Here is a 25936-nt window from a genome sequence, read left to right as displayed (position 1 = left end):
TAAACGCTGGGACTTACTGATGAATGAATAACGAAATTTCAAATATATGCGAAAGGCATATGCTTCCACACTAGAACACATGCACACATTAAATACATTTACTCAAGTTTCATCTGTACAATTAAAAAAAAAATAAACAAAACTGAGTGACGATAAAATTCTGAATAACTTAAAAATTTTTATATTCTGATTTTTTTGTATATTAGTTGCCCAGTGGGATTTTGTCTTTTCATAAATTACTTTTTATACTTTATCAATTAATTTACATTTCCTCGTGAATGTTAAAGTTGAGGCAATTGAAAATGTTGCAGACTCTGATAAAACTTCACAAATCAATCCATTTCCAAAGATTCACAACCGATGTTGGTTGTATTTTGGGCATTCGCGTAACACGCGTTTAACTGTTATTATCACTTTGCATTCTGAGCATTCGGGAGCTGGTTCATGTGGGCTGTCCAGTAACTGTCCATGTGTCAGACGAGTATGGCCCGTTCGGAGACATGTTAGAATTACTTGGGGATGTCTGTCTCTTTGGTATGATGAACTCCATCTTACAACTCCAGGTTTTATTTGCTTCAGCTTATTATTTTCAGGTTCTTCATTCCATTTATTTTGCCATTTGTTTATAAAACCTACTTTTATGTGTGTTATGTAATCGTTAACTGGGATATTTACATTGGATCGTGTCATATGGGCTGCTGCTTCATCAGCATCTTCATTTCCTTTGACCCCTACGTGGGCAGGGCTCCAACATATTCCTATATTTTCCCATTATAATAATTATTATATAACTTATGGAGTAATAACTTGTTGTGCAATGTTATTTTTTGGTTTGTAACTGACTGGCTTCAAAGGCGCTTCTAGAGTAGCTAAAAATTACAAAATTATTACATGAGGTTTCTTTAATTATTTTTATGGCTGATGCTATTGCGCGTAACTCAGCTGTAAATTACCGAAGCATTATCAGGCAGAGAGAATTGATAAATTTTGTCTTGGGGTACTGCAGCATAGCCCACTCCGCACTCTGATTTAGATCAGTCTCTGTATGTTGCGTAATGTGGATCTTTTCGGCTTATATTCTCTATTATATGTTGTCTATGGCGTTCTGGGGTTTATGAGTAAATTTTTGGTAAATATTTTAAGTGTCTGCAGATTCTTATTTTATTCATAGTCCAAGGAGGAGGTAATTTTACTACTGAAGGCAATTGCACATTTATATTCAACGACTCAAACAGTATTCTAGCTCCAAGAGGGAAAGGTGGTGAGTGATTGTTTATAAATACATCTCTCAATTCAAATAATTTTTTGGCTGGAGACTCACTTGTCTGAATTCTTAGGCACTTTTCATTGTTACAAACTCTGCATGGAGAGAGAAAGGTAGTTCACCACATTCGATTGGTAAAGATGAGGTTGATGATGATCTAAAGGCTCCTGAACATGTTCTAAGGCCTTCTTTATGAACTAGGTCTAACGTTTTCAGCGTTGCGTCTGACGCTGAGCCATATATTTCGCTTGCATAGTCAATGGTAGACAACACTGTTGCTCTATACAGTAAAGTAAGGGTATGTCTATCAGCTCCCCAAGTAGTTTGATAGTTTTTTTTAATTAGATCTGATGCTCTTTTACATTTAGATTTCACGTACGTTATGTGGGCTTTCCAGTTCAAGTGAGTATCGAAGACTAATGCCAAAAATTTTGCTGTTTGCCTAATACGTATACTGCGGTTTCAGATTTTTAAATCTATTTCTTCACCTTTTTTCCACTTTTTATTTTTATAAAACATTGTGCTTGGGTTTTTTGTATAGATAATTTAAAGCCTACAGATGAGGCCCATTCATCAATTTTTATCACAGTTTTATTAATGATTCATTCTGCATGTTTTCAGCGAGATACTGAATAATATATTGCAAAATCATCCATAAACAGGTTACTTTTAATTCTAATAGGTAGATTATTACTGATGACATTTATTGTTACAGTAAACAGTTCGCCACTAAGGACGCTTCTTTGTGGAACACCATTTTCAAGTGGAAATGTAATTGACAATACATCATCAATTCTCACTTGAAAAGTGCAATTTGTCAGAAAGTTTTTGATAAACCTAGTAAATGTCCACGGATGCTGTTTTTATGTAACTTTTCAACATTGCATATCTCCAATTAGTATCATATGCCTTTCCAGTGTCAAAAAAGACAGCTATAGTAATTTGTTTTCGTTCAAATCCTCTTCGTATGTGGTCTTCTAAGTTAGACAGAGAGTCCAGTGTAGAGATGTTACATTGTGACCCGAATTGAGTGGGAGTCGAAATTTTATTTTCTTGAATGTGCCATGTTAGTCGGGCATTTACCATTCTCTCTAGTAATTTGCATTAGTTGGTCTGTAATTCTTTACATTACTGGGATCCTTTCCAGGTTTGGGGTAGGAATAATTATAGCTTTACACCATTCATCCAGAATTAAGTTTTGAAGTCATAAGTGATTATAAAACTCTAATAAGTACGACTTTGCCAAAGGTGCTAAATGGCAGATCATTTCAAAACAAATTCTGTCACCTCCAGGGGCAGATTTATTACTGTTCAACAGAGCAAATTCCAACTCTTCCATATTAAATTTTCTATTATAATATATATCTTTTATGGTCTCAAAATTTTATTGTTATGAATTCTATACTATTTCTCTCTGTGCGGAAGTGTTCATCTAAATTTCTATCACTATTTACTTTTGCTAAGTTTTTTCCTATTACACTAATTTTTTCTTTAGGATCAAGTATTCTTTTCCCATCTTCTATTATGGCATGTCTAGGTGGTTTAACATGGCTACCATTTATTTTCCTGAATTTTTCCCATGTTTTTTGTATGGGAGTATTATTAGAGAGGTCTGATACATATTTCCTCCAAGAAATTATTCTTCCTTGAATTACTTCTTTTTTAAATTTTGCAGGTATTTTGTTATATAGAGGTTTTAATGTATCAATTTCTATTAATAATATAGTTAGTTTTTATAAATTTCCTTCAAATATCGGTAATGTTTTATTTATTTTACTGAACTTTCTATTCAAATTATCTAATCATCTTCTAATTTGGTGTTTTATTTTTAGCAGCTCTGTTAGTTTTTCAGACCACCATGGGACTTTGTGTTTCGTTGGATGAGATTTTGATTTTGGTATTGTTTTATGAGCAGCATTTTTAATGAAACCAACAATAAATCTATTTGTTTCATTATGATCTTGTATATACTCAAATGGTGGGATATTACTAGGGTGGAATTCATATAGTTCCCAATCTGTTTTATAAATGTTATACTGAGGGATATGCTTGGCGGGATTATTTTGTAATAATGAAATTAATATTGGGAAATGATCACTGGTGTGCAAGTCATCAACTATATTCCAATCTAATCTGTCTGCTATGCTTGTTGTACATAGAGTTAAGTCTACTGAGGAAAACGTTCCATGTGTTTTTGAACAATATGTGCTGATTTCGTTATCATTTATAGAGCACATGTCGTTTGAATCTATGAATTCTTCTATTTTACTTCCTGCTCTATTTGAGTCTGTGCAATTACAGTCCCCATATTGGGTTGTGAGCATTACAGTCACCTACTATTAATGTAGGTTCTTTGGCATTGTTAAATAATTCTTTAAGTTTATCATTGCAGTAATTTTTAGTAGGTTGGTTGTATAAATTATAACTTACATAATTATCGTTTTTTATCCGTATTCTAATACTCGATATTTGCGGGTTAGTAAAGTTTACAGGTACTGTGTCATAACATACTTTGTTATGTATATACATGGCTGTACTACCTAAATTTCCTTCTTCTTCTCTAGATGTAGATGCTGAGGTATATTTACCTATTGTTGATATTGTTTTGTTGACATGTTATAAACATAATGTCATTGGTTCATATTCTTTTAGTAGTCGTCGTATTTCTCCTAGGTGTAATCTGGTCTGCAGACCATTTACAGTATGTTCCATTGTATAATAAAGCTATTGAAAATATTTTGTTATAGTGGTCGAGTTTTGCTTTCTTTTTTGTATTATCAACTTCGATTTTTTCTAATATTTTTCTCACGACTTTCATTTGTTTTTCTTTATAATATACCAAGTGCTCAATGCACAAGTAACGTGTGGCATGTTCGTCAGAACCACAATAAGCACATATACGTTCATTTCGACAGTTTTTCTTCGTGCGTCCATATTTACTACGATGTTGACATTGTCATGGTTTTGGGACGTAAGGTCTCAGTTCTCTATTTTGGCCCAAAATTTTTATTTTTTGAGGTAGGTCTTGACCTTCAAATTTTTTTTTTCAATTCTTAATATTTTATTGTTCTGTTTACTTGGTATTATATATACCTCACAATCTTGGGCTTTGGGAGATCTCATTTTAGGAGAGTCCAATAGTATATTCTTCTCGACCGGTTCGTTATTATTGTCAGGAAGTACAATAGTACCCTGAATGCTGTTCATAGTGTCATGGTTTTTTTTTATAATTACATTTACATTATCAATACTTTTTATGGACAGATAGTCCTCAGATTGGTTTTTTGTTGTGGCTTCTTAAGCCATGTCCTTTCTTTTATTTGTCTGAATGACATTTCTGTTGTTCGACGTCTTTTTAATAAGTAGGTTTCCAACTTATTGTTGAAATTTGTTTTTCTGTTTCCATGGTCAGAAACCTTGACCAAATCCCCCTCCCAAAGAGGGAGCTGAGGTGAGTCAAGGTTGGGTCATGTCGATATTTAGTCTTTTTGGGTGTTTTATATGGTATTGAAGTTTTAAAACCACCCTGATTTTGATTATTTGGTTATTCGTAGAATTGTCCACTTCCGTGCCAGATTTGCTCTGTACTTGAGCAGCGGTCGTCAACTGTACCGGAACGGTACCATCAAGGGACCCAGGGGTACTTGAATCCTTATAATGACTCGTCATAGAGATTGGAGGGAGAAAAAAATTTAAGCTTGAAAACCTTAAAAAGACATCATCAGCCTTTCATGGAGTTTATTCTTCCACCAACGGCACAAGTGAGAACCGACTCCCAGATGTCTGTGTCCCCACAGGGGATGGCACAACATGATCAGAGTGGCCCAAGTGTAAGCCAAACCCGCTTGCTAGGACTAAGAGTACTACAAGAATACAATCATCCCCACCCTAATCATATTATGGGCAAACCGGATAGAATGCCGAGAGTCCTATCCCCAGAACCAGACACCGCCCCCCGAAATCCGTGGTCCAACCCTAAAGAGCTGTTCTGCCTTTGGGCTATCAATCTGATATCTCTCAGGTCCAAACGTTATCAGGTAGTTGATGGTCCTACCACAGCTCCCACTATTTAGCTTCGGATGTAAACCCAGTCCCAGCGATGATATCTTTTCCTGTTTACCAGGCCCAGTAAGTTTGCAAAAGGTGGAAAATTCCACAAAATTAGTCCAAAAAATTTATAATAATATATGAGACATGAGACTCTTGGACTCAAACCCGGGAACAAATTCCTGGAGTTCAAGAGCCCCCTCACCACGTCAAGGTGGTCCCATATTCAGGGGGGCCGTCAGACCTTAAAAATTACTGAGGCCAGAGGACTGAAAATTGGCATGTTGATCATCCACCCTCCAAACATCAAACATGCCAAATTGCAGCCCTCTAGCCTCAGTAGTTTTTATTTTATTTAAGGTTAAGGTTAGCCAAAATCGTGCTTCTGGCAACGATATAGGATAGGCCACCACCAGGCCGTGGTTAAAGTTTCATGGGCCACGGCTCATACAGCATTATACCGAGACCACCGAAAGATAGAGCTATTTTCGGTGGCTTTGATTATACGCTGTAGCGGCTGTACAGAAAACTCAATGCTTCGAAGAAACTTCGGCGCATTTTTTACTTGTTAAATTTAAATCCTAACTTTCCCGTAGGAATCTACTACCTAAGTGGCCTTTTTTCCTTTTTTGAATACCCACATAATTAAAACCCTCAAGAAACGTCTTGCTTGTATATATAGCTTCTTCTTTTTCTTATTTATTTGTTATTCTTGTCCTAAGTTGGTTGCACGCATATTTTGAATAAAAGAATGACTTCGTTTATTTTCAAACTTCTTCAAGCATTCCGCTAGGATTATACCTGACGAAATAGAGTTAATCTAATTTTTTATTAAATAATTACACTTCATACAAGAACAGAATAGAGTAGAATATAGAATTTATGCCGAGCGCTAGGATCTATGAGGTCATTCAGCGCTGAAACGGAAATTGACAGTAAAAAGGTTTGAAAGGTATAACAGAAGGAAAACCTCCCAGTTGCACTATGAATTAATTGTTAGGAGAGTGTGGAAAGTAAGATGAAAGAAAGAATATGAAAGAAGGTACAGTAAAAGGAATGAAAGGGGTTACAGCTAGTGGCCGAAGGTACGCTGCAAAGAACCTTAAGTAATGCCTACGGTGCACTGACGGCTGTAACCCCCTACGGGATAAAGCTCGTTTCTGGTGAAATAATTTTGATCTAACATTAAATCTTATTTTTTTAGAACGTACGTTAACATTAAACATTTTTCGCTTAAGGGCCTCTGTGCTCGAGATCTTATTGATTATGTCATTAAGAAACGTTCAGTATGCTTGCCCCGGTGGCTATTAGGCCTATGTAACTAGGCCTAACATCTACGAGTAAGCTCGTATGATCTGTCACTACACTTTTCCGCAGGATGATGTTGAACACCAAGTTTCAACTTACATTTCATCAAAAAGTTTACACTTGGTCTCCTCTATGACGTACAGTAACTTCAGAACCTCATTCCAGCTTCAGAAGTGCCATTCCTGAAAGAGAATAATTAATAATTAGCAACAAAATCACAAGGTAACAGTTCAACTTCATTTGTGGCATGTTCATGGATCAAATTTGCAACTGGTCGAAACTACTTGATTTGATGATGAATGTTTAGTGTAAAGAAAAATTTGTTATTATTTGTCAAAATATGTAAGAAAAGACACAGCAAACCTTTGCGGACTATATGTCATTTTGCAGTGATTCCAAAACCAAATACGCAACATCACTACACCATGAATTACGTCACAGCTAATCCCAGCACTACGCGGAAGCAGTTATTTCCGATTTTAATACTTACTCTTTAAATTCAAGGACGAGTGTCAGTAGTCTATTATTTAGCGTCCCTGGGGCGTTTGTCGAAATAACGATAGATGTCACTGACAAGCAAAGTGTAATTTATACGTTGTGGTCTGAAAATGAATAATACATTATTGATGAACAAGCTTACAATTGTCACATTGCCAAGTAGTCGAGTTATTTCACTTCTGTTACATTTTCTGTTTGTTTATAGCATTCCTTATTTTGGTTATCTATTTTTTCACACATCTTACAGACGGTGTGTAGTGAATGATCAAATTTATAGTGAAAATTAACGTGAATAATCTCCGTCAATTCGTATTTTCTTTCGTTCATTATAATGATTTTTAACGAAGTGTGTATGAGCATATGTTAATCACCAGGAAGTTTCATTTGCTCCAAGAAAGCCTTTGATAAAATCGCTATGAAAATAATGACGGGATAAACTCTTTCTTGTCTGTAATTACTGCCATTTCAATCGGCAGATAAAAGAACAAGAAAGTGATGCAAATGTAATGGAAATGTTATTATTTTTAAGTGCGTCATAACGTTGCTCATTATTATCGTCATGCAGAACAATGAGAGAGAGTTATTAATCTTCGTTCATTAGCTCATTTCTATTCATTTAACACCAAGAAGAAGAAGAATAAACATTGACAAGTAATAATTCATATAATATAAGTTTTAAAAGACCCAAAATCAATGATAAAATCGCGACGGCGAAAGAAAAAACAAAAGCAAAATCCTGCTAATAAGTCCATCCCGAGTCCCCGAATCGCACCCCGACCAAGAAAGAAGAAGAAGACGAGAAGAAAACGTCCCCGGAACGGGATCGGGACCTCTCAAAGCCTCCGCGATCCCTTAAGCGGCGCCAGAGAAGAGGATCCGATGAAAAGTTGGGAATCAAAATAAGATCTTACTTTTGGAGCTTCGTCCAGCTGAGAGAAGATATTTGACGGAGGCGAAACGAAGCTTCTTCATGACTTAATTATTCCTCCAGGTGAGTGGGACGAGGGGTGCGGAGTGGGCCAAGTGGGGGCCTTTGGTTTGGTTTTAGGGGATTTGGGTCAGGGTTTAGACTTGGAATTGGCGGAATGTGATATTTCGGGGATCGATTGCGTGGGGGGCTTGCTTCTGCTTCTGCTGCCAAGGCTATGCAGTAGGCTAGGTGTCGTCTTGGGCCACGTTCGATTTCGGACATTTTAATTATTCATTTCCTTCCAGGAAGACATTTAAGGAAGCCAGGCCTCGAAATTGGCCGAATTTCGGAGGAAGGTGATCGTCCGCCCACCCCAATTTAGAGAGGGGTTCAGGTCTCATTGTGTCTCGTTGCCTTCGCCAAGTGGGATGGGTCGAACAGTTGATGTGGTGCAATGCCATCAATATTTCAGAATATCTAAATTACGATTGTGCACGGTAGGCCACTTGGTGAATGAGTGTGCGGATCTCGCAGAGGGCTGTCATCGTAGGCCAGCGACGTTATTGAGGAAAAAAAGGAAGAAAGAGGAAGGGAAGACGCAGTCGACCCTAAAGGAGGTTGGGTGGTATGCATACGGCATCTTTCATTCGTTATTGGTCAACCAGCGGCGTGGCGGACATTTTACCGCCTCTGCTTTTGGCCAGATCGTGACCCAGTTGTCGTTTTCCGTAGGGGGGCAGTGCCGTCAGTGCACGTCACGCTGTGCACTGTAGGCATTACTTAAGGTTCTTCGCAGAGTCCCTTCGGCCCCTAGCTGCAACCCCCCTTTGTTCAAATTCCCTTTCTTGCATCTTACTTTCCACCTTCTAACAGTTGTTTCATAGTGCAACTGCGAGATTTCCCTCCTGTTATACTGTTAAGCTCCTTTTACTCTCATTTTTCCATTCAGTGCTGAATGACCTCATAGGTACGAGCGTTTGGCCTAAATTTCATATTCTGTTCTGTTTCATACCAGTTGTCGTTTACGTCAGACACTTCAGCTGTGTTGGACAGTTCCAGCTGTATCTATCACGTGTTATTTCTCTATGCAAGGGTGATAACCCAGCAGGAATCTAATGCTGTTCAGAAGCTGACCATTCTCAGTTTGGAAACTCATCATGGAGTACCTGGCCTCTGTGTACATCTCCCCAGTAGAGGAGGGATCAGCGTCTCATGCTGAGTTTTCTTGTCCTTCTTTTGCAAAAACCAGAGGGTTAACCTGAAAGTTTGAAGGTGCAAAAACTTGCAAAAACTTTTAAGTTGGGAGTCACTTTTACTAGTAAAATTCATCAATATGATCAGTATCGGTGGATTTGCACGTTAAGAGAAATTCAGTGAATGTGCGCTTGCCTCTATAGTGGTAGAGAACAATTTCCTTCAGTAATGAATAGTATTTTTCATCAAAAGACACCCTTAAAAGTGGTACAGGTGACTGATAATTTATCATTTGAAATTGGCTATGGTTATTTAGAGACCAAAGATATCAAGTGGACCATTTGGCGTTCATTGTAACCAGTCTGGCCTTACTCTGGTATGAGCTGTGGACTACCGTTAAGCAGATGGGTTAGTGAATTTTTCAGATTCATTGGAAGATGTGGACTCATTGTTGTTAACATAACCTTGCCCTTTAATATGCATATGAGGCAGAGGACTCCCTGAAGGGTGTTAATGCCTTTAGTATGCCTCATGTGGTGCACTGTAGGCATTATTTAAGGTTCTTTGCAGTGTCCCATTGGCCCCTAGCTGCAACCCCTTTAATTCCTTTTACTATATCACCATTCATATTCTCCTTCTTCTGTTATACTTCCACCCTCCCCTAATAATTGTTTCAACATTATCTGCAGTGTTGTAGGACCTCATAGTTCCCAACGTTTGGCCTTTGGCCTAAGTTTTATATTCCAATTCCTAGCAGAGGATTTTACTCACTGATCCCCTTAGAGGACCTCCTTATCAAGTCGGTTGTGCTCCTGGACCCAGTTAGGGAGGCAGTATAATATACAGTATATCAAGACATTCAATTTCTGTACCTCACTCAAAACTAACTTTTACTTTCATGTTGTTTTTAAAGGATATGAAATTAAATAAATAGGCAATAAAATTTTGGTATTACCTTAATATATTGGACAGGCATAAATTTTATTGTGGTGTGGTAAACATCCAATTGTCAGTTCCTGTCAGTTCATCTAACAGGTGTTTTAGCAACAGTTAGTGGTGCAGTTGGAAGATGTCTGCCAGCAGTGTATACTGGCTACTGTTCATGGTCGTTATTCATGCATTTACTTCAGATATTCTCTTTACTTAATTACACATCTGATGGAGCTGCTCCCATCCTCATATATATTGTGCACTTTCCCCTGATATTCTTTTCTGTCCAAGTGCTTGTCCATAACCCTACGATCGTCAGTGCACCTCATACAGTGTACAGTAGCCATTATTCAAGGTTCTTTGCAGAGTCCCTTCAGCCCATAGCTGCAACCCCTCTCCCTTCTTTTACTGTACCTCTGTTCATATCACTTTCTTCCATTTGACTTTATAACCCCTCCCAACAATTGTTTCAAAGTGTAACTGCGAAGTTTTCCTCCTGTTACACCTTTAAAACATTTTTCCTCTCAACCTTTCTGTGCTGAATGACCTCATAATCCCAGTTCTAGGCCTTTGGCCAAAATTTTATATTCCAGTCTATTTCAGCTGATATGCAATATCAAAAAATAATAATAAAAAAAGGCCTGATATGCAATATCAGGCCTTTTTTTTTTTTGTGATTATTAAGACCCTGCCAAAGTCTTCAGTGGTACCATAAATAATTTTGTGTGATGTTATTCCACACATTCTTTAATTTGCATCTTTATTACAGGCACCTGCTATGAGAGATGGTAGAGAGCCCAGCTAGCCTGCAGGAACTAGTCGTAGAGTTCATTGCCAGTAATGTCGATGAAGTCTGCACTTCCCGTTTCTCACTCGACGATAACACGAATAGACTTTTCTTCAGGTAAGGTTTGGTATTTTTTTCTTCTTGTACGTTTCTATTCGAGAAATTCCACCTGTTAAACCTTTGATTTCTCAGGCTGTGAACTTTGGGGCGGAGGGGGATATTGTAGTAAGGGCTTCATTCAAATTGCCAGAACTGTCATCTCCCATCAGCTAAAATTCATGGCACTAGTCACATGATCTGTGTCATTATCTCATAAAGTTTTATAAGTCCTCTCATACTAGTTTTATCCTAAAGCAATTCTCCTTGTATTTTATTATTGATTTACTTTGGATCTGTTTATTTAATTTATTTTGTCATTTTTAGTAACTGAGCTCATCTTATGTATTTCATATTACCTTCTGTTATTTCTTTCAAATGAACACCATATTTTTTGGAAGCTTGAATTTCATGTCATTTGCCTCTGTTGGCTTGTTCTATATGAATAGGGTTATTCCTCTGAATGATAATACTAATAGCAATTTAGAATTTTCTGCTTTTTTAGTATTTTTTCACTGCCTGTTCTTATGTTGTACCCTTACTGAAGGTAATCACTCCCCACCAAGACTAGCAGTATTGTTTTGCAACTCACTGTTAAGTGTGTATGCATTCACACACTTCACATCAGAGTTTAAGGCAATGGTTTGTACCTACAAAACATTACTCCTAATGTATGTTTCTCAGGTGATTTTTGTTTTGTTTTATGATGACTGTCTAATTTTATCTGCAAATGTTATGAGACATATGGTTAGAATGTTGTCGTAACTGATTTATTTCTAGAATATGAAGACTTGCTGAATTTTTCAGGGATGAGAATGCATTCTGCCATCAAAATGTTGCCAACCTGCTGTTCCTGACACTAGACAAAAAGGGTCTCCTGGATGACCTAGTGCTAACGTTGTTCGATCCTGCTGTCCTCCGTCTTTGCCAGGTGGTCATCCACAATTCGGATAATTTAACATGCAAGGGGCTGAATGTCTTAAGGCAGCATCAGATCCAGTCGGTGGATGTGAAAAATCTGACGAAGATATCGATAGATGAGTTAATAGGCTGCTTTGGAGAATGGACGGTAAACAACATACAGACATTAGCGCTGAGCAGGTGCACTTTCGTTTCCTCGGTCTCGCAGGTGCAGAGCAGAGGCGGTACCCTCGTCCGAAAGACTTTCAAAGGCAGCCTTGTTCCTACCAAAATGCACATTAGCCTATGCAAGTTGAAAAACTTGAGAGCGTTAAACCTGAGCGGTACCGAACTCACGACTCCTGCCCTCCTGAACATTTGTAGTGATCTTAAAAAGTTGACTTCACTTGACATTTCGAACTGCAGTAAGGTAGAATCAGTGGAGTGCTTGAGAATTAGAAAAAATACTCTGAAATCCCTTAATTTATATAACCTTAAAGTCCTCCGAATGGATGAAACGAGGAAAGTTTTGTTGGAACTGAAAGGTTTGTGTCATCTCGATGTTAGTGATAATAAGAATATGCAGAATCCGGTCGACCGCTTGATGCCGTCGTGTTCCGTCGTGCCCGAGCTTCTGAGGAACCCGGAGTTTGGTCCGAACCTCACTTCAATTGACATATCAGGGCAGGATCAGACCAAACTGGAAGACTTGTATTTCTTCCTGAAGTTACATCCTAATCTGAAATTCTTGGGCCTAATGCATACCTCGCTCTGCTTAGATACAGTCTTTCTTGATAGCCATAGTTTCACGGTAAGTCCCAGGACACATTTTTTTTCCTTTACTTTTTTAAAAACAAACCTTTTTCTTTACACTTTAAAACAAACTGTTGTTCTCTACCATTCAAAATGAGCCTTTTCTTTACCTTTTAAAAACAACCTTTTTTTTTTTTTTTTTGACCTTTTAAAAACATCTTTTTTCTTTTACCTTTTTAAAAGCAAAACTTTGTTTTTAAAAACAAACCTATTTTGTTTATCTTTTTATAAGCAAACCTTTTTATTTACCTTTTTATAAGCAAAAATTTTTTCATTACCTTTTTAAAAACAAACCTTTTTTTCTTTACTTTTCAAAAACTTTTCTGTACTTTTTAAAAGAAAACCTTTTTTCCTGTACCTCTTTAAAAAAACACTATGGGTTGGAAGTAATATTTTGTTATAACCTATTAATTGTTCTTGGTTATATCCCATGGTATTTCTTTTCCCTTACAATGGTTTATGTAGTATTCTTTTCTCAGAAATGGCATCAGTTTTTATGAGTACGTGTAATTTTACAAATCCTCAGTACAGGTTCAGTATTGTTCACCTGTATTCTGTTCAGTGAAATGGGTTTATATACTTTATAATTCACTCAACTGACCTTCACTGTGGGCATGGAAACGGTTTTCTTTTATTTCTTGTTGTAGTTTTATTTGTTGTAGTATAACGCTGATTATAGTGTCATTGTGAAGCATGTAGGCTATGTTATTAATGGAAAATAACAAAAATAACAAGTACAAAATGTGAGATGGAGTCCAATAACATCTGTGAATAACATCATTGGCCATCATCAGAATCCTAAAAGGTCAAGTATACTGTATTGTTAATCAGACTAAGTTGAAGAATTGAAATGTGTCCTGTCTCATACATTTGTTTGATACAACCAAAAATGCACAATACAAAAAACCTGAACTATGTGGTTTATCTATATGATGATATTTATTGTATTTTGATTTTAACACAACTTTCCCCCCATAGAGGGGGAGCGCCGTCAGTGTACCTTATGAGGTGCACTGTAGGCATTGCTTAAGGTTCTTTGCAGTATCCCTTTGGCCCCTATTTGCAACCCCTTTCATTCATTTAGTTGTACTTCCATTCATATTCTCTTTCTTTCATCTTACCTTCCACCCTCTCCTAACAATTGTTTCAGCATTATTTTCAGTGCTGAATGACCTCACTGGTCCCAGTGCTGCTTGGCTTCTGTCCCAAATTTTATATTCAAATTTATTTAATACAACTTTCAATGTATTTTTTTGTAAGGGTAATGGGACAGGTAACCCAAAACCTAGTGATATTGACCAGGAGAAAATAAGACGACCAAAGGGAGTGGAAAATGATAAATGCCTAATAATAAATGAATGGATGGAGTTACCTATTGAGGGATTGGCATGATTGGGAGTTTGATTGTTCCACACTGGTTGGGAAGGACCTGCTCTTGGATTACATAAGTTTCCTGGACCAGGTGCCCTCGAGTCTTAGATTAAAATGTTTTGAATAATCAGTGAAAGCAAGAGAGTCTTTTTCATAGACAGATAAAAGCCATTGCTGATGCCCTGGAGATACTGAACATTGAATATAAAATGTAGGCCAAAGCCCAAGTACTGGGACCCATGAGGTCATTCAGTGCTGAAAGGGAAATTGAGAGTAAAGGAAGTATTAAAGGTGTAACAGGAGGCAAACCTCACAGTTGCACTGTGAAACAATCGTTAGGAGAGGGTGGAAAATAAGATGGAAGAAAGGGAATATAAGTGGAGGTACAGTCAAAGGAATGAAAAGGGTTGCAGCTAGGGGCCGAGGGGACACTGCAAAGGACCGTAAGTAATGCCTACAGTGCACCACATGAGGTGCACTGATGGCACTACCCCCTATGGGGACAAAGGGGTTTAGAGATGAACATCATGTATGTGGATACAGGAACCTACCTTTTAAAGAAAATTTTTGACAACCTGGTGATAAGTAATCACATTGGCCTCATGCTAGATTTCTTGGGTATCACTTCTTCAGTTAAAACAGAGCAAAGAAAAAAACACTGCTAATGACAACAAGGTTAGAAGAAGAAAGAAAATTATAATGACAGTGAGTAGGCTTTTTGGAATCATTATTTTAAAAAATTCAAAGTAACTGGTATAAGTAAGGTATTATCATTATTATTATTATTCCCTGTCGAAATTAAGGACAGCCAGCTATTATAGTACATGCTAATATGGATGGAAGTGCCTGTAAAATTTGTCTTATCCTACCAGAGTACAATGAAAAGTTCATGTACTCAAGAATCTCTCATTGTGACCGTAAGTCAGCAGATTGATCCTTTTTGTTGTACTGAATATTCATTAGTGTCATCATCATTAGTGTGTGTGTACTTCAGCTTTCCATTTATGGGGCTAGATATGAAATGAGTTTCTTCCACTGTCCTATGACCTGAATTCCTATGAGGTCTAAGTCTTCATATAAACCCTTCCCCCCCTGTTTTCATGGTGTCTTCCTACAGGTCTGCATCCTGCTACTTCATATCTACTGCTTCCCCTTCTCTTCTCCTTTTCAAACTCTCTCAGTCTTTGAGATATATTTATTTTCCAGCCTCTGATTGTCATCTCCCTGCTGTTAATTCATTCTTTTCATGATCTTTCCACTATACTGTGGCCATAAATCTTCTCACACATTTTCTAAATCTCCTCCATTTTCCTTGTCAGTGCCCATGTGTCTGTTCCACTGAAAATTTCAGGTTTTCTGTACCGGTCATAAATCTGCTCTCTGTTGTTGGAACATTTGTATTTACTGTACTATTAGTCTTGCTAGCTCTCTCCACTTAATTCACACTATAGTTATTTCTCTTTTAATGCCCTCTCAACCCACACTTGATAGTCCAGATGTCCCAAGGCAACAGAAATTCTCTACATTTTTGGAGAAATTCTTATTTGTCACATGGTTTTCCATTTCCCTCTCTGAATCATTGCTCTTGTAAATACATTTTGGGAATTAAAAATCTCTTACTCTGAGCAGCTCGTGATGCTCTCTGTAACATAAAAAATATAAAAAAGATGTAAATATATACTGTATTTACATTTTTATATATTTTCCCTTCATTGGGCTTGTCTTGAGAGTTCTGTCCACTTTCTTAGACAGATTTTTGTCTTGAATTCCTATCTGACCAAAGATGTACTTCTGGGCTTTCTTAGTAGGTAACATCCAACCAGTTCATATCTACCAGTTCTATAACAGAATCTGTAATGGGGGAACATGAAATATTGCAGTTATGTTGTCACTGAGAATTTTTCACTGCAGTTGAAAATGACTCCTTTATTGGTTCTTCATTTAAGATGACCGGAGTGGCAAGAACCGACCAGCTAGTGGAAGCTCTGAAGAGATATCCAACGAGAATGGAGTACATACCAAAGATTTTATACAAGATTTTCATGATGACAACGCACTCGGAGACTCCAACGCCTGGCATAATAAAGGTCTGTGAATTGCAATAATTTAATTCTGTTGTTTTGTGCAACTGTAGCGAATCTTTATTATTTTTATTCCCAGTGTTCTGGTTAAACTAGTAACTGATGATATTGTTAGTGTACTGTGTTACAAAAAATGATAGTATTGGGTAGTGGTTCAATGCTACAAATCCAAAATGAGAACCCTGAATGTTATGATAAGATTTACCTCTCTGAGAATTAACACCCTTTAATACATATTTACTTAGTGGCCACCTTTCAGATAAGTGTCTCTGTATGCAGAGATTGCAGTGTAATATTATAGTAATCTGACAAAACATTTTATCTGAAGTTTCAAACAGTTTACTTAGTTACATAGTTTTTAAGTAGTTTAATTTTTTAAGAAATAGAACAGAATACAGGCAGTCCCCAGTTTACACCGCAGGTTCCGTTCCCAGCAGCGCACCATAACCCGAAAAATGCCATAAACTGGAACATCATAATAATAATGGGAATAAATGGCACTTCAGGTGTCTTAAGTGCTGTAAAATGGGGTTAGTGGCGTGAAACTGGGTACAGCGCCGTAAAATCAGGTTAATGGCACCGTAAAGTCGGAACTTCATAACCTGGGGACTGCCTGTAGTTGTCATTTTATTTTATAAAAGCAAAAACTTTAAGCCAGAAGCTTTAAGCCAGCCATATTAGAGTTATGATTTTTTTTTTTAACAAACTTTCGGTTAGTCAAATCCTTGCATAACAGTATAGCTTCTGACCATAGCTCCCTATCAGATGTGCCCACTCATTTGGTGCCTTTTGGGCCTTGCTGCAAGATTATATGAGAGTAAAGGCGAATGGAAGTGTTCTTTCAACCCTCAGGTACATTCACTGTAGGGGGCTAGTACTGTTTGCACCTCTTGCAGTGCACTGCAAGCACTACTGAAGGTTCTTTGCAGCATCCCTTTGGCCCCTAGCTGTAATTGACTTCACCATTTTTCACTATACTGTACCTCCTTTCATATGCTCTTTCTTCAATCTTACTCTTCACCCTCTCATAAAAACTGTTTCAACCTTATTTTCAGCACTGAATGACCTCACAGGTCCTAGTGCTTGGCCTTTGGCCTAATTTTCATGTTCCAATTCCAGTTCCTTCAGGTACATTGCTTTGTGCCAGTTAGTTTTTTCCATTATTACCCATCTATCGTGTACCTTAATCCTGCTCAGATGTTCACCTTATTCTTAAGAGCAATCCTTCAGACAAGGCCAGATCAAGTATAGATGTGTGATTCACTAGTCTCATTAGTCTAGTGTGTGGTAAGTAATAATAAAAAACATTGAAAGAGACTTTGAGAATTAAGAATTTGAAGTCATAAGTTAGATTTATAATACTAATAATAATGAAACAGTGTCTGACTAAAGCTTATCTTATTTTGTACAGCTTATACTACCTGTGATGAACATGAACAGTAAACAGAGCGCGATACAGCTTGCTGGCACAGCGTGCCTGTATAACCTCACCAAATCGTCCCTAGGGGAGCAGATTCACCCTCACATACTCAGAGATGTCGTTCACACAACACTGACAGCGATGAGTAATTTCCCATCTCACGCCCAAGTATGTTGACATTTCGGTGCTTCAGTAAAGATATGAAAGCTTTGTATGCATTAATAATGTCAAACTGCTTTGGTATGAAGCTTTGTTTTCATACATAATTTTTTGATATGACAGGATACAAAATGATCTGTGCCCTGCTCTTTGATACATTCTATAGATCTATCATTAAGCAAACTTAATATTCATGTACCATATGAGATTTGTGCTTTTTGAAAAGTAGGAAGTCTGCATTGTTCAGTTCATAAGTTATATTGTAATATTTTTCCTTACAGTTACAGAAGAATGGACTTCTTACTCTATGCTGTGATCGTATTTTACACGAAGTATCGTTTGACAAATATTGGTGCGCCAAGTTGGTGTTAGATTGCCTTCTCGCCTTTAACGACCCTTCAGTCGACAGAATGGCTGTAGCGATTTGCTCTATTCTTGCGGCTAAAATTTCAACAACACAAACTGCGCTTCTTGGAGCCAGGGTAAGTTGCTTATAGTGTCTATGTACAGCATCATATTACCTGTAAATACTTTTAACTCTAGAATACAGGTGACTGATGAGCCTCCTCAGACAGTATAGTAATGTGTGATTGTCTCAAAATTCAAGCAAAGATATGAAAAGTATGGAAAAAGGTCGTTATAATTCCATAATATACAATTTCAATATCATACATATTAGTATAAATAATTGCAATGAAAGTGACCTGCAACATTAGTATTTTGAAAATGGATTGCTCAATTATATTCTGTAATGACTTTTTAATATCATAAACTTTTATGATGTAATAATGTTGTGTATTCACAATTCCAAGTGTGGTTGCTGACTTCTCCATTAAAAAGTTTCGTAATCTAGTTTATATTTTAGTTGTTCAACTACTTTGTGTATCCACTGTTCCAAGTGAGGTTGCTGACTTCTCCATGAAAAAGTTCTGGAATGTAGTTTATGTTTCAGTTGTTCATTCTGATTTACAATGATTGAACTTTACTCAGAGCATGTACATGAAGAAACTATTAAGCTTAGTCAAGAAGAGGATGGAAGAAGGCGTTGTGGACATCACTCTGAAATTTACTCTGTCTGCCTTGTGGAATTTAACTGGTGAGTTTATTTTCAAGAAAGCCCTTTTTTGTGTCAATCTTCCTCTTGAAGTATTGCCCTTAAATAACATATTGACCCCATCAGAAGGACACTTGCTTGCAAGGTGCTTTACACAACACTGCAGATGCAATTGAAAGTTTCTTATATCCTGCCTTTGACCCCAAACTGTTTCCCTCTCTGGCTTGGCATCAGTAACCTAAATGTTGTGATGCCAGTTTTGATAGCCATAAATCAACCAGTCCTCTCTGGGTTATATATTTTGTTTCCTTCGTTCCCTTCCCACCTAGCTGTCCAACTTCTTTAGCTTTTACCTCTGATTTTCATCCCACATTTCATGCTCCTTCTTCACCTCTCAAGTGAAAAACAATTTTTTTGGTCCATCTGTACCAGAATCCAAAAATATGATTCAGTGGTCTTGTGCTGTACAGTAATAACTGTAAATTGCTAGATAATGGTATTGACAATTTGTTGAATTAACAAAAAATTGATTGCAAAATATTATAGATCCTGCATGTCAGTAATTCCCAAACTTCTTGGAATAATTGCTGTTTTCTGTACAGTATTCAGGAGACCTTAGGACCCCCCCCCCCAACACACACACTATACAAAATAGTCACATCACAGACTATTTTTTAACACTGAAATAAGTACAATTGCTTGGAAAGTTCAATAGAAAATAATTGAAGTTCTCCAGCACACCCATAAAATACTTTTTAAAATTCTAATGACTGGCTTTGGTAAGTGATTTTATCGTGTGAATATATTATGTGATAGTTATTTGACACTTTAAATTATATAGAAAATGTTTGTCTGTACAAAAGAATCTGTATAGTCCTTGACCTTAGGGTTTCAGCTTATGTCTTTATCTTGCAGATGAATCTCCAGCCACTTGCCAGGTGTTCTTGAAGGAGGAAGGACTCAAATTATTTTTGCAGCTTCTCACTGTGTTTTGCAAAGATGCAGCTGTGGAGACAAAAGTTTTGGGCCTACTCAATAACATAGCGGAAGTTGCCCCTCTGAGAAGCGCGCTTATTAATGAGGGTTTTGTAGCTCAGTTGAAGTGAGTGATAATTGAACAGGGTACATTGTAGCTTTATAGGAGTACACTTTCAAGTGTGCCTTGCACTGTAGCCAGTGTTAAATTTTCTTTGTGGCATAATTCAGGGTGCAAATTCATTCCTCTGCATTATTTAATACTTTTTCTCTCCCATTTAGGGATTCCCACCTAGCTTCCCAGGTTATTTAATTTTATTGTACAGTCCAACCTCTTAAATCTGGGAACCTTGGGACCAGGCCACTGCCAGACCACAGAAAATCCCAGAGTATAGAATACATCCCTAAAAAATGAAGCCCCTATGTAAACATAGTCTTGCAAGCTAATTCCACATACAAGTAGCCTAGTTGCTGACTTAGGCTACTACAGGTTATTACTCATGTATTTTCACTTTATCATACTGTATAATTTTCTTTAAAATAAGTGTACTTTATTTAACACATTTAGCCTACATTCTGGAGTTAGCTTAACAGTAAGTCAGCTACTAAACTTTTCTCAGAATCTGCAGAATATTATCAGTGACTTTCATCTCTTAAATTTACTATCTTCATAATTGTCGCTATTAGTTTCTTCGTCATTTATTTTGATTGTAGAGGTTAATGAAATGACAAAAATAAAGAATGAATTTCAGCAATCACTCAGTTCATCTTGACACTTCGCTGTCAAAAAAAGTAAATAAAGCACACCGCCATCTATTGAGGAAAATGCACATTAAACATTCACTAACAAGAGAAACATTTTCTAGCATAGATAAAGATTTATGCTTGCTCTCCTTACCTCTAGCATCATCTATCTCTTGGGTGGCATATTGAATGGGTAAATATACAGCTGTATAAATGAAATGATCAGAACCATATTACGTTATGTCTTTCAAGCCCTCTAAGAGTAAGGAATTCCTGCCTTGCCAAATGTCTCATTGTTTTGATTAAAAGTTTTGACTTAGTAGAGCCTTCTCAAGTGGAATTTTTAAAAAATATATATATTCATTTAAAGTTAATATCGAAAACATATTTGACTTTACACATTTTCATTACTAACAATTATTTTTATATAAGTAACTTACCAAGTAATTACACAGCTATTGGTTCCCTAACCTATGGCAGCTTGAAAATTCAAAATTCGCGCGGTGGCGCCACTATCGTTAGTGTGTAGGTGACAAGGTCCCACCCACTATCTGGGACTCAAGGAAACAACTTAACAGAGAGCTCAATTCGTTTCCTGCCGGCTTCCGGTCAACATTGGAAATTTTACGCAGCTGCTGCTTCTCTTTTCGGCTAGTTATTTTCCCGAATTTGGTGAAGTATTCAGGATTTGTTGCTTTGTGGCTTTCTGTCATTGATGAATTGTTGTTTCAGGTTAACTTTGGGAATTACTTTAGTTAACGATGTCGGATTCCAGTTTATCCAGTGTTCACTTTTGTCCTGAGGGTTGTAGAACTAGGCTAATTAAGCTTTCATACGATTCTCATACAAAATGCATTAAATGTAGGGGGCAAGAATGTAGTAAGGATAATACTTGCATAGAGTGTCAGGGTTGGGAGGATAAGAAATGGAAAACCTTGAAATCTCATGTAGAAAAATTAGAAAGAGATACGAAGAGGAAAGCAACCATTAGGGCTGAGAATAGGGCCAATGCAGATTCCATTCCTTTGGATAATGTTGGGGATGATAGAACTACCACTCCTCCAAGTCCTCCTCCCCCTCCTATCCTAAGTCCTCCTACTTTACCATCTACTCCTGTTCCAGGTTCCCATGATTCCACTGTTAGTGCCATTGCCAGCCTCGAATCAAGGTTAGATCAGAAGTTTAGTGTATGATCTAATACAATTATGGAAATGGGATCAGCTATTAGATCTCTAATGGAGAAACATGTGAGTATTGACAGTGCAGTGAGAAGTGAGAGTGGTGGCTGTCCGTCCCACCAGTGCTCCTAGACGAAGATCACTGTCCTGCTCCCCACTCTGGGGAGAAGACATACTGGAGGTCCAAGGGAGGTTGGTGGGGTTTGTCCAAGGGCAGTCGCCCCCTCTGTCAAGCCTGCGTTCAAGTGCATCAGCTTTCTTCAGATTCGGAAACTTCCAATCCACACAAGAAGCTCCCATATCGCTACTATGTTTCTTCGCATCCGCTCAAGAGACATGCTGATCTTGGCAACACCTCTCCCCTGGCTGTCAAGAGGTACAAGGAGGTTAGCCCACAATCTTTCTGCAGTTTTCAGGTCCAGCCTGATTCTCCTGCTCATCATCTTCATTCGTTGAGAGACAGTCCTGAGTGCTATAAGCGTTCTAAGCTCCCGACTTCTTCCAAGCGCCCAGCACCCACCGACTCACACCAGACTTCCGCTAATGAGTGCCCAGCACCCGCCGTCTCATCCCAGACTTCCGCTCTTGAGCGCCCGGTGCCAACCCCCAAACTTCCAACACCAACAGCCGAACTCCCAGCTTCTGCTTCTAGAACCCATGCACCTTCTTCTGTTAATCCATCTCCCTCATCGGTTCAGGAAGATTCTTTAGCCCCACTCAAGCATCAGTTGACCGAGCTTATGGGTTTTTTGAAGAAATCCTCTTCTGCTCCAGCGTCCACCAAGGATAAATCCTTGTCTCCTGTCTCTTCAGAGGAGGAAGAGGTTGTCCAGGATACGGTTCCCTCTTCTGCATTTCCTCCTGGATAATTTTCCTGATTTCTTTGTGCTTGCTTCACCTACTTCTCCAGCTTCTACCTTCTTCATGAAAAAGCATTTGTCAGAAGGTACCAGGTTACCCAAACTAGTTCTTTCCTCCTCCTCAAAGAAGGCTCTCAAAGAAGTTCGTGTCTGGCTGGCCGCTAAGAGAGAATGGCAAAGCGACATTTGCTTTTCCACTCAGCAAATTGTTAAAGATGAGGTACTCTTACTATGCCACCGGGGAAGCTCCTTCCTTGGGAGTTTCTGCCTCCTACCAAGGGGACTTCTCTGGTCTGGTGGATTCAACTCGTAGAATGGCCTTTTCTACGGCCAAGACAATGTTTTCCTCAGCTGAGCTGGATCACCTTATCAAGAATATTTTTAGGGTGTTTGAGATATTTAGTTTCCTCGGTTGGGCCATGGGGGTGCTAGCGAGGAAGATAGAAGATTGTCGTGATCTAGCTGAAGACTTTGCCTCCGATTGGCTGGGAGTTCTTTTGTGCTCAGACATGCTGCAGAGGCAATTGTGAGAGGCAGACGAGCTTCTACAAAGCTCCACCAATCAAAATGGGCAGTCTTCAGAAGGTGGTGCAGCCGCTATAACGTCTCTTCTTCTGAGACATCTATAACAGAAGGTGGTGCAGCCGCTATAACGTCTCTTCTTCTGAGACATCTGTAAGTCAAATAGCTGATTTTTTTATATTCTTAAAGTCCATCAGGAAGCTATCAACCTCTACCATCAAAGGGTATAGGTCGATGCTCAGTTCAGTCTTTAAGTACAGAGGAATGGATCTGTCTTCTAATCAAGATATCAGTGACTTGATCAAATCCTTCGATACGTCCAAGAAAGAAAGTTCTTCCAGCGTCTCTTGGAACTTAGACATTGTACTGAAATGGCTTTCAGGTCCTCAGTTCAAACCTCTCTGTTCTGTTTCCCTCGGGAATCTCACGAAAAAGACTCTTTTTAATGCAGTCTGTTTTCTTTCTCTTAGTTTCGTCTTAGCCTTCCTGGCCTAGATCCTTTGTCATCAAGAACCTTATGGATATCTTAGGACCTGAGGAAGAAGAAAGACTCCTCAGTTTAGTGAGGTGTCTCAGGTACCACCTTCATAGTACAGAAAAGATTAGAGGACCTTCGAGCAGCCTCTGGTGCTCTGTAAGAAACCCAGTTTGCCCGCTCTCCAAAAATGCCATATCCTTTTTTCTGAGAGAGTTAATATTAGCAGCCCACTCTCAGGTCCAGGAAGAAGCCTTTCCGTTACTTAAGATTAAGGCTCACAAAATTAGGGCAATCTCAATTTCCCTCGCTTTTAGGCATAACTTGTTTCTTTCTACAATCTTACAGTCGACATTCTGGAGATGCAAGTCCATATTCACCTCACGCTACCTCAAGGACATAGAGACCGTGTTTGAAAATTGTAACACTTTAGGACCTTTATCCGTGGCTGACATGGTGCTGGGAGATGAAGCATAGGGAAACTCTCTGTTCCTTTGTTATCCACTCGCCTTGACTTAAGGTTGTGAGTCGATGGGAACCCTGGGGGTACGTTGTACCTGGAGTACCCACCAGTTTCGTTTTTTATTTTAATGGTTGGGTTATGGTTTTAATTCTGTGGTGTAGGTGATAGTGTTGTTATTTTGCATTCTGGTCTTCGCCCAGGGCAAGGGCATTTTGTAAAACTTTGTCAGCATACGGTGTACTTCCTCCGCTGCAAAGTTCCCACTAATGTAGGGGCAACCCTTGGCTACACTGCTACGTCCACTACAAGTTGAGAGAAGCGCCGACCAGAGGCAGTACCTATCTGCAGCAGCTCTCTCAACAGGTAAGGAAACAACAAACATTTATTCAATGTTAGCAACCTTTCTATTTCAATTTCATTACTTACTTAATGCTTTGGAGTAGAATATGTCCATGCTCTTTCCCACCTCCAAACAATGTGGAATCAGCATGTAATTACTTCTTAAGGTACTTACATAAAAATGACATTTTTATGATAAAATAAAGTTTTATATATACTTACCAAGTAATTATACGATCAGAGCCCACCCTCCTCCCCTTGCATGGGCATTAGAGCATGAAACGAATTGAGCTCTCTGCTAAGATGTTTCCTTGAGTCCCAGATAGTGGGCGGGACCTTGTCACCTACACACTAACGAAAGTTGCGCCGCTGCGCGAATTTTGAAATTTTAACCTGCCATATGTTAGGGAACCAGTAGCTATGTAATTACTTGGTAAGTATATTTAATACTTTATTTTATCATAAAAATGTCATTTTCATAAAAACAAGAGATATGGCAAGTTTTTGCAGTCAGAAAGTTGTAAACAATGTGGCGGTGCCCTCATGGCTGCTCAACTAACTAATGGTGGCTGATTCAAAATCAAGCTGAACCACGGGAGGCCCGGACCTCTGAATACCAGTTTTAAGAGGTTCAACCATATAATTTCCACCCCAAGGAACTAAATCTTGCAGGCTAGACCTATGAATCTAGTGTGAATTAGTGTTTGTATTAAACTGTTTTACTAGGATGCTTGAAGTGTTTTTAATGAATCACATGTACAGTACAATATTCTCAGCACTAGTCTGAATTAAGGGAAAGATGAAGTGCTCACTTTATATTCTCCTTGTCTTCTAGGTCCCTGTTATGGTCCCCTAATGTGGATGTCAGCTACTTTGCCGCTGGTATAGTAGCCCACCTTGTTTGTGCTAGTCAAGAGTCTTGGAAGCGATCAAATATATCGAAAGAAGACTTGCTGGAAGAACTTGTAAGTAAAAGTTTTGTGAATGATATATTATGAATGACATCAGTCAGTAAAACATGTGTCTTACTTATATTTTATAACTGGATGACAACGCAAGGTCAGATACTAACTTAAGGTAATTCTGAAAGTTTCCACGTCAGCATTGCTTATACAGTATTCTAAAGAGAGGTGAGATGTCTGAAATGATGAATTATACTTAAATCCTGTAACTGTGCTTACTGCATTATGTTTAGTAACTTCAAATTATATCTGACACAGTATATATGCGGTTTGATCAAGCATAAAATTTTTCCTCTTTTTCAAGGGCAAGGTCGTCATAAGTTGGGAGGAACCCAAGGAGGAAATGGTTGCATACCGATCATTCCAGCCTTTCATCCCACTACTGACAGCCCTGAACATGCATCAGGTTCAACTCTGGGCAGTGTGGGCATTGCATCATGTGACTACGAAAAACAGTAAGAAAAATTTTTATAATATATTTATATGTTCTTTTGTCATCAATTGAAAATTATTTCAGTTACCCAGAACATTTGTAAAGTATTTTACTTCATGTTGCCTAATATTTTTTCTTGTCTTTTCAACTTTC

General features: G+C 38.1%; 1 protein-coding gene across 1 annotated transcript in view; it reads left to right on the top strand.

Moving 5' to 3' along the window:
- Window positions 1-7896: 7896 nt before the first annotated feature.
- Window positions 7897-25936, top strand: part of LOC136829881 (protein zyg-11 homolog B-like) — a 19760-nt gene continuing 1720 nt past the window's right edge. The window contains exons 1-10 of the mRNA XM_067088950.1: window positions 7897-8108; window positions 10921-11055; window positions 11842-12745; window positions 16065-16205; window positions 17611-17787; window positions 18060-18260; window positions 18769-18874; window positions 19748-19934; window positions 25224-25353; window positions 25655-25805. Of these exons, the coding sequence (XP_066945051.1) occupies window positions 10937-11055; window positions 11842-12745; window positions 16065-16205; window positions 17611-17787; window positions 18060-18260; window positions 18769-18874; window positions 19748-19934; window positions 25224-25353; window positions 25655-25805 (2116 nt within the window). The 5' untranslated portion in view covers window positions 7897-8108; window positions 10921-10936. The remainder of the gene's footprint in view (window positions 8109-10920; window positions 11056-11841; window positions 12746-16064; window positions 16206-17610; window positions 17788-18059; window positions 18261-18768; window positions 18875-19747; window positions 19935-25223; window positions 25354-25654; window positions 25806-25936) is intronic.

Source organism: Macrobrachium rosenbergii, chromosome 45 (assembly GCF_040412425.1).
Source record: "Macrobrachium rosenbergii isolate ZJJX-2024 chromosome 45, ASM4041242v1, whole genome shotgun sequence".
Taxonomy (NCBI): Eukaryota; Metazoa; Arthropoda; class Malacostraca; order Decapoda; family Palaemonidae; genus Macrobrachium; species Macrobrachium rosenbergii.
This window is presented reverse-complemented; position numbering and strand designations above follow the sequence as displayed.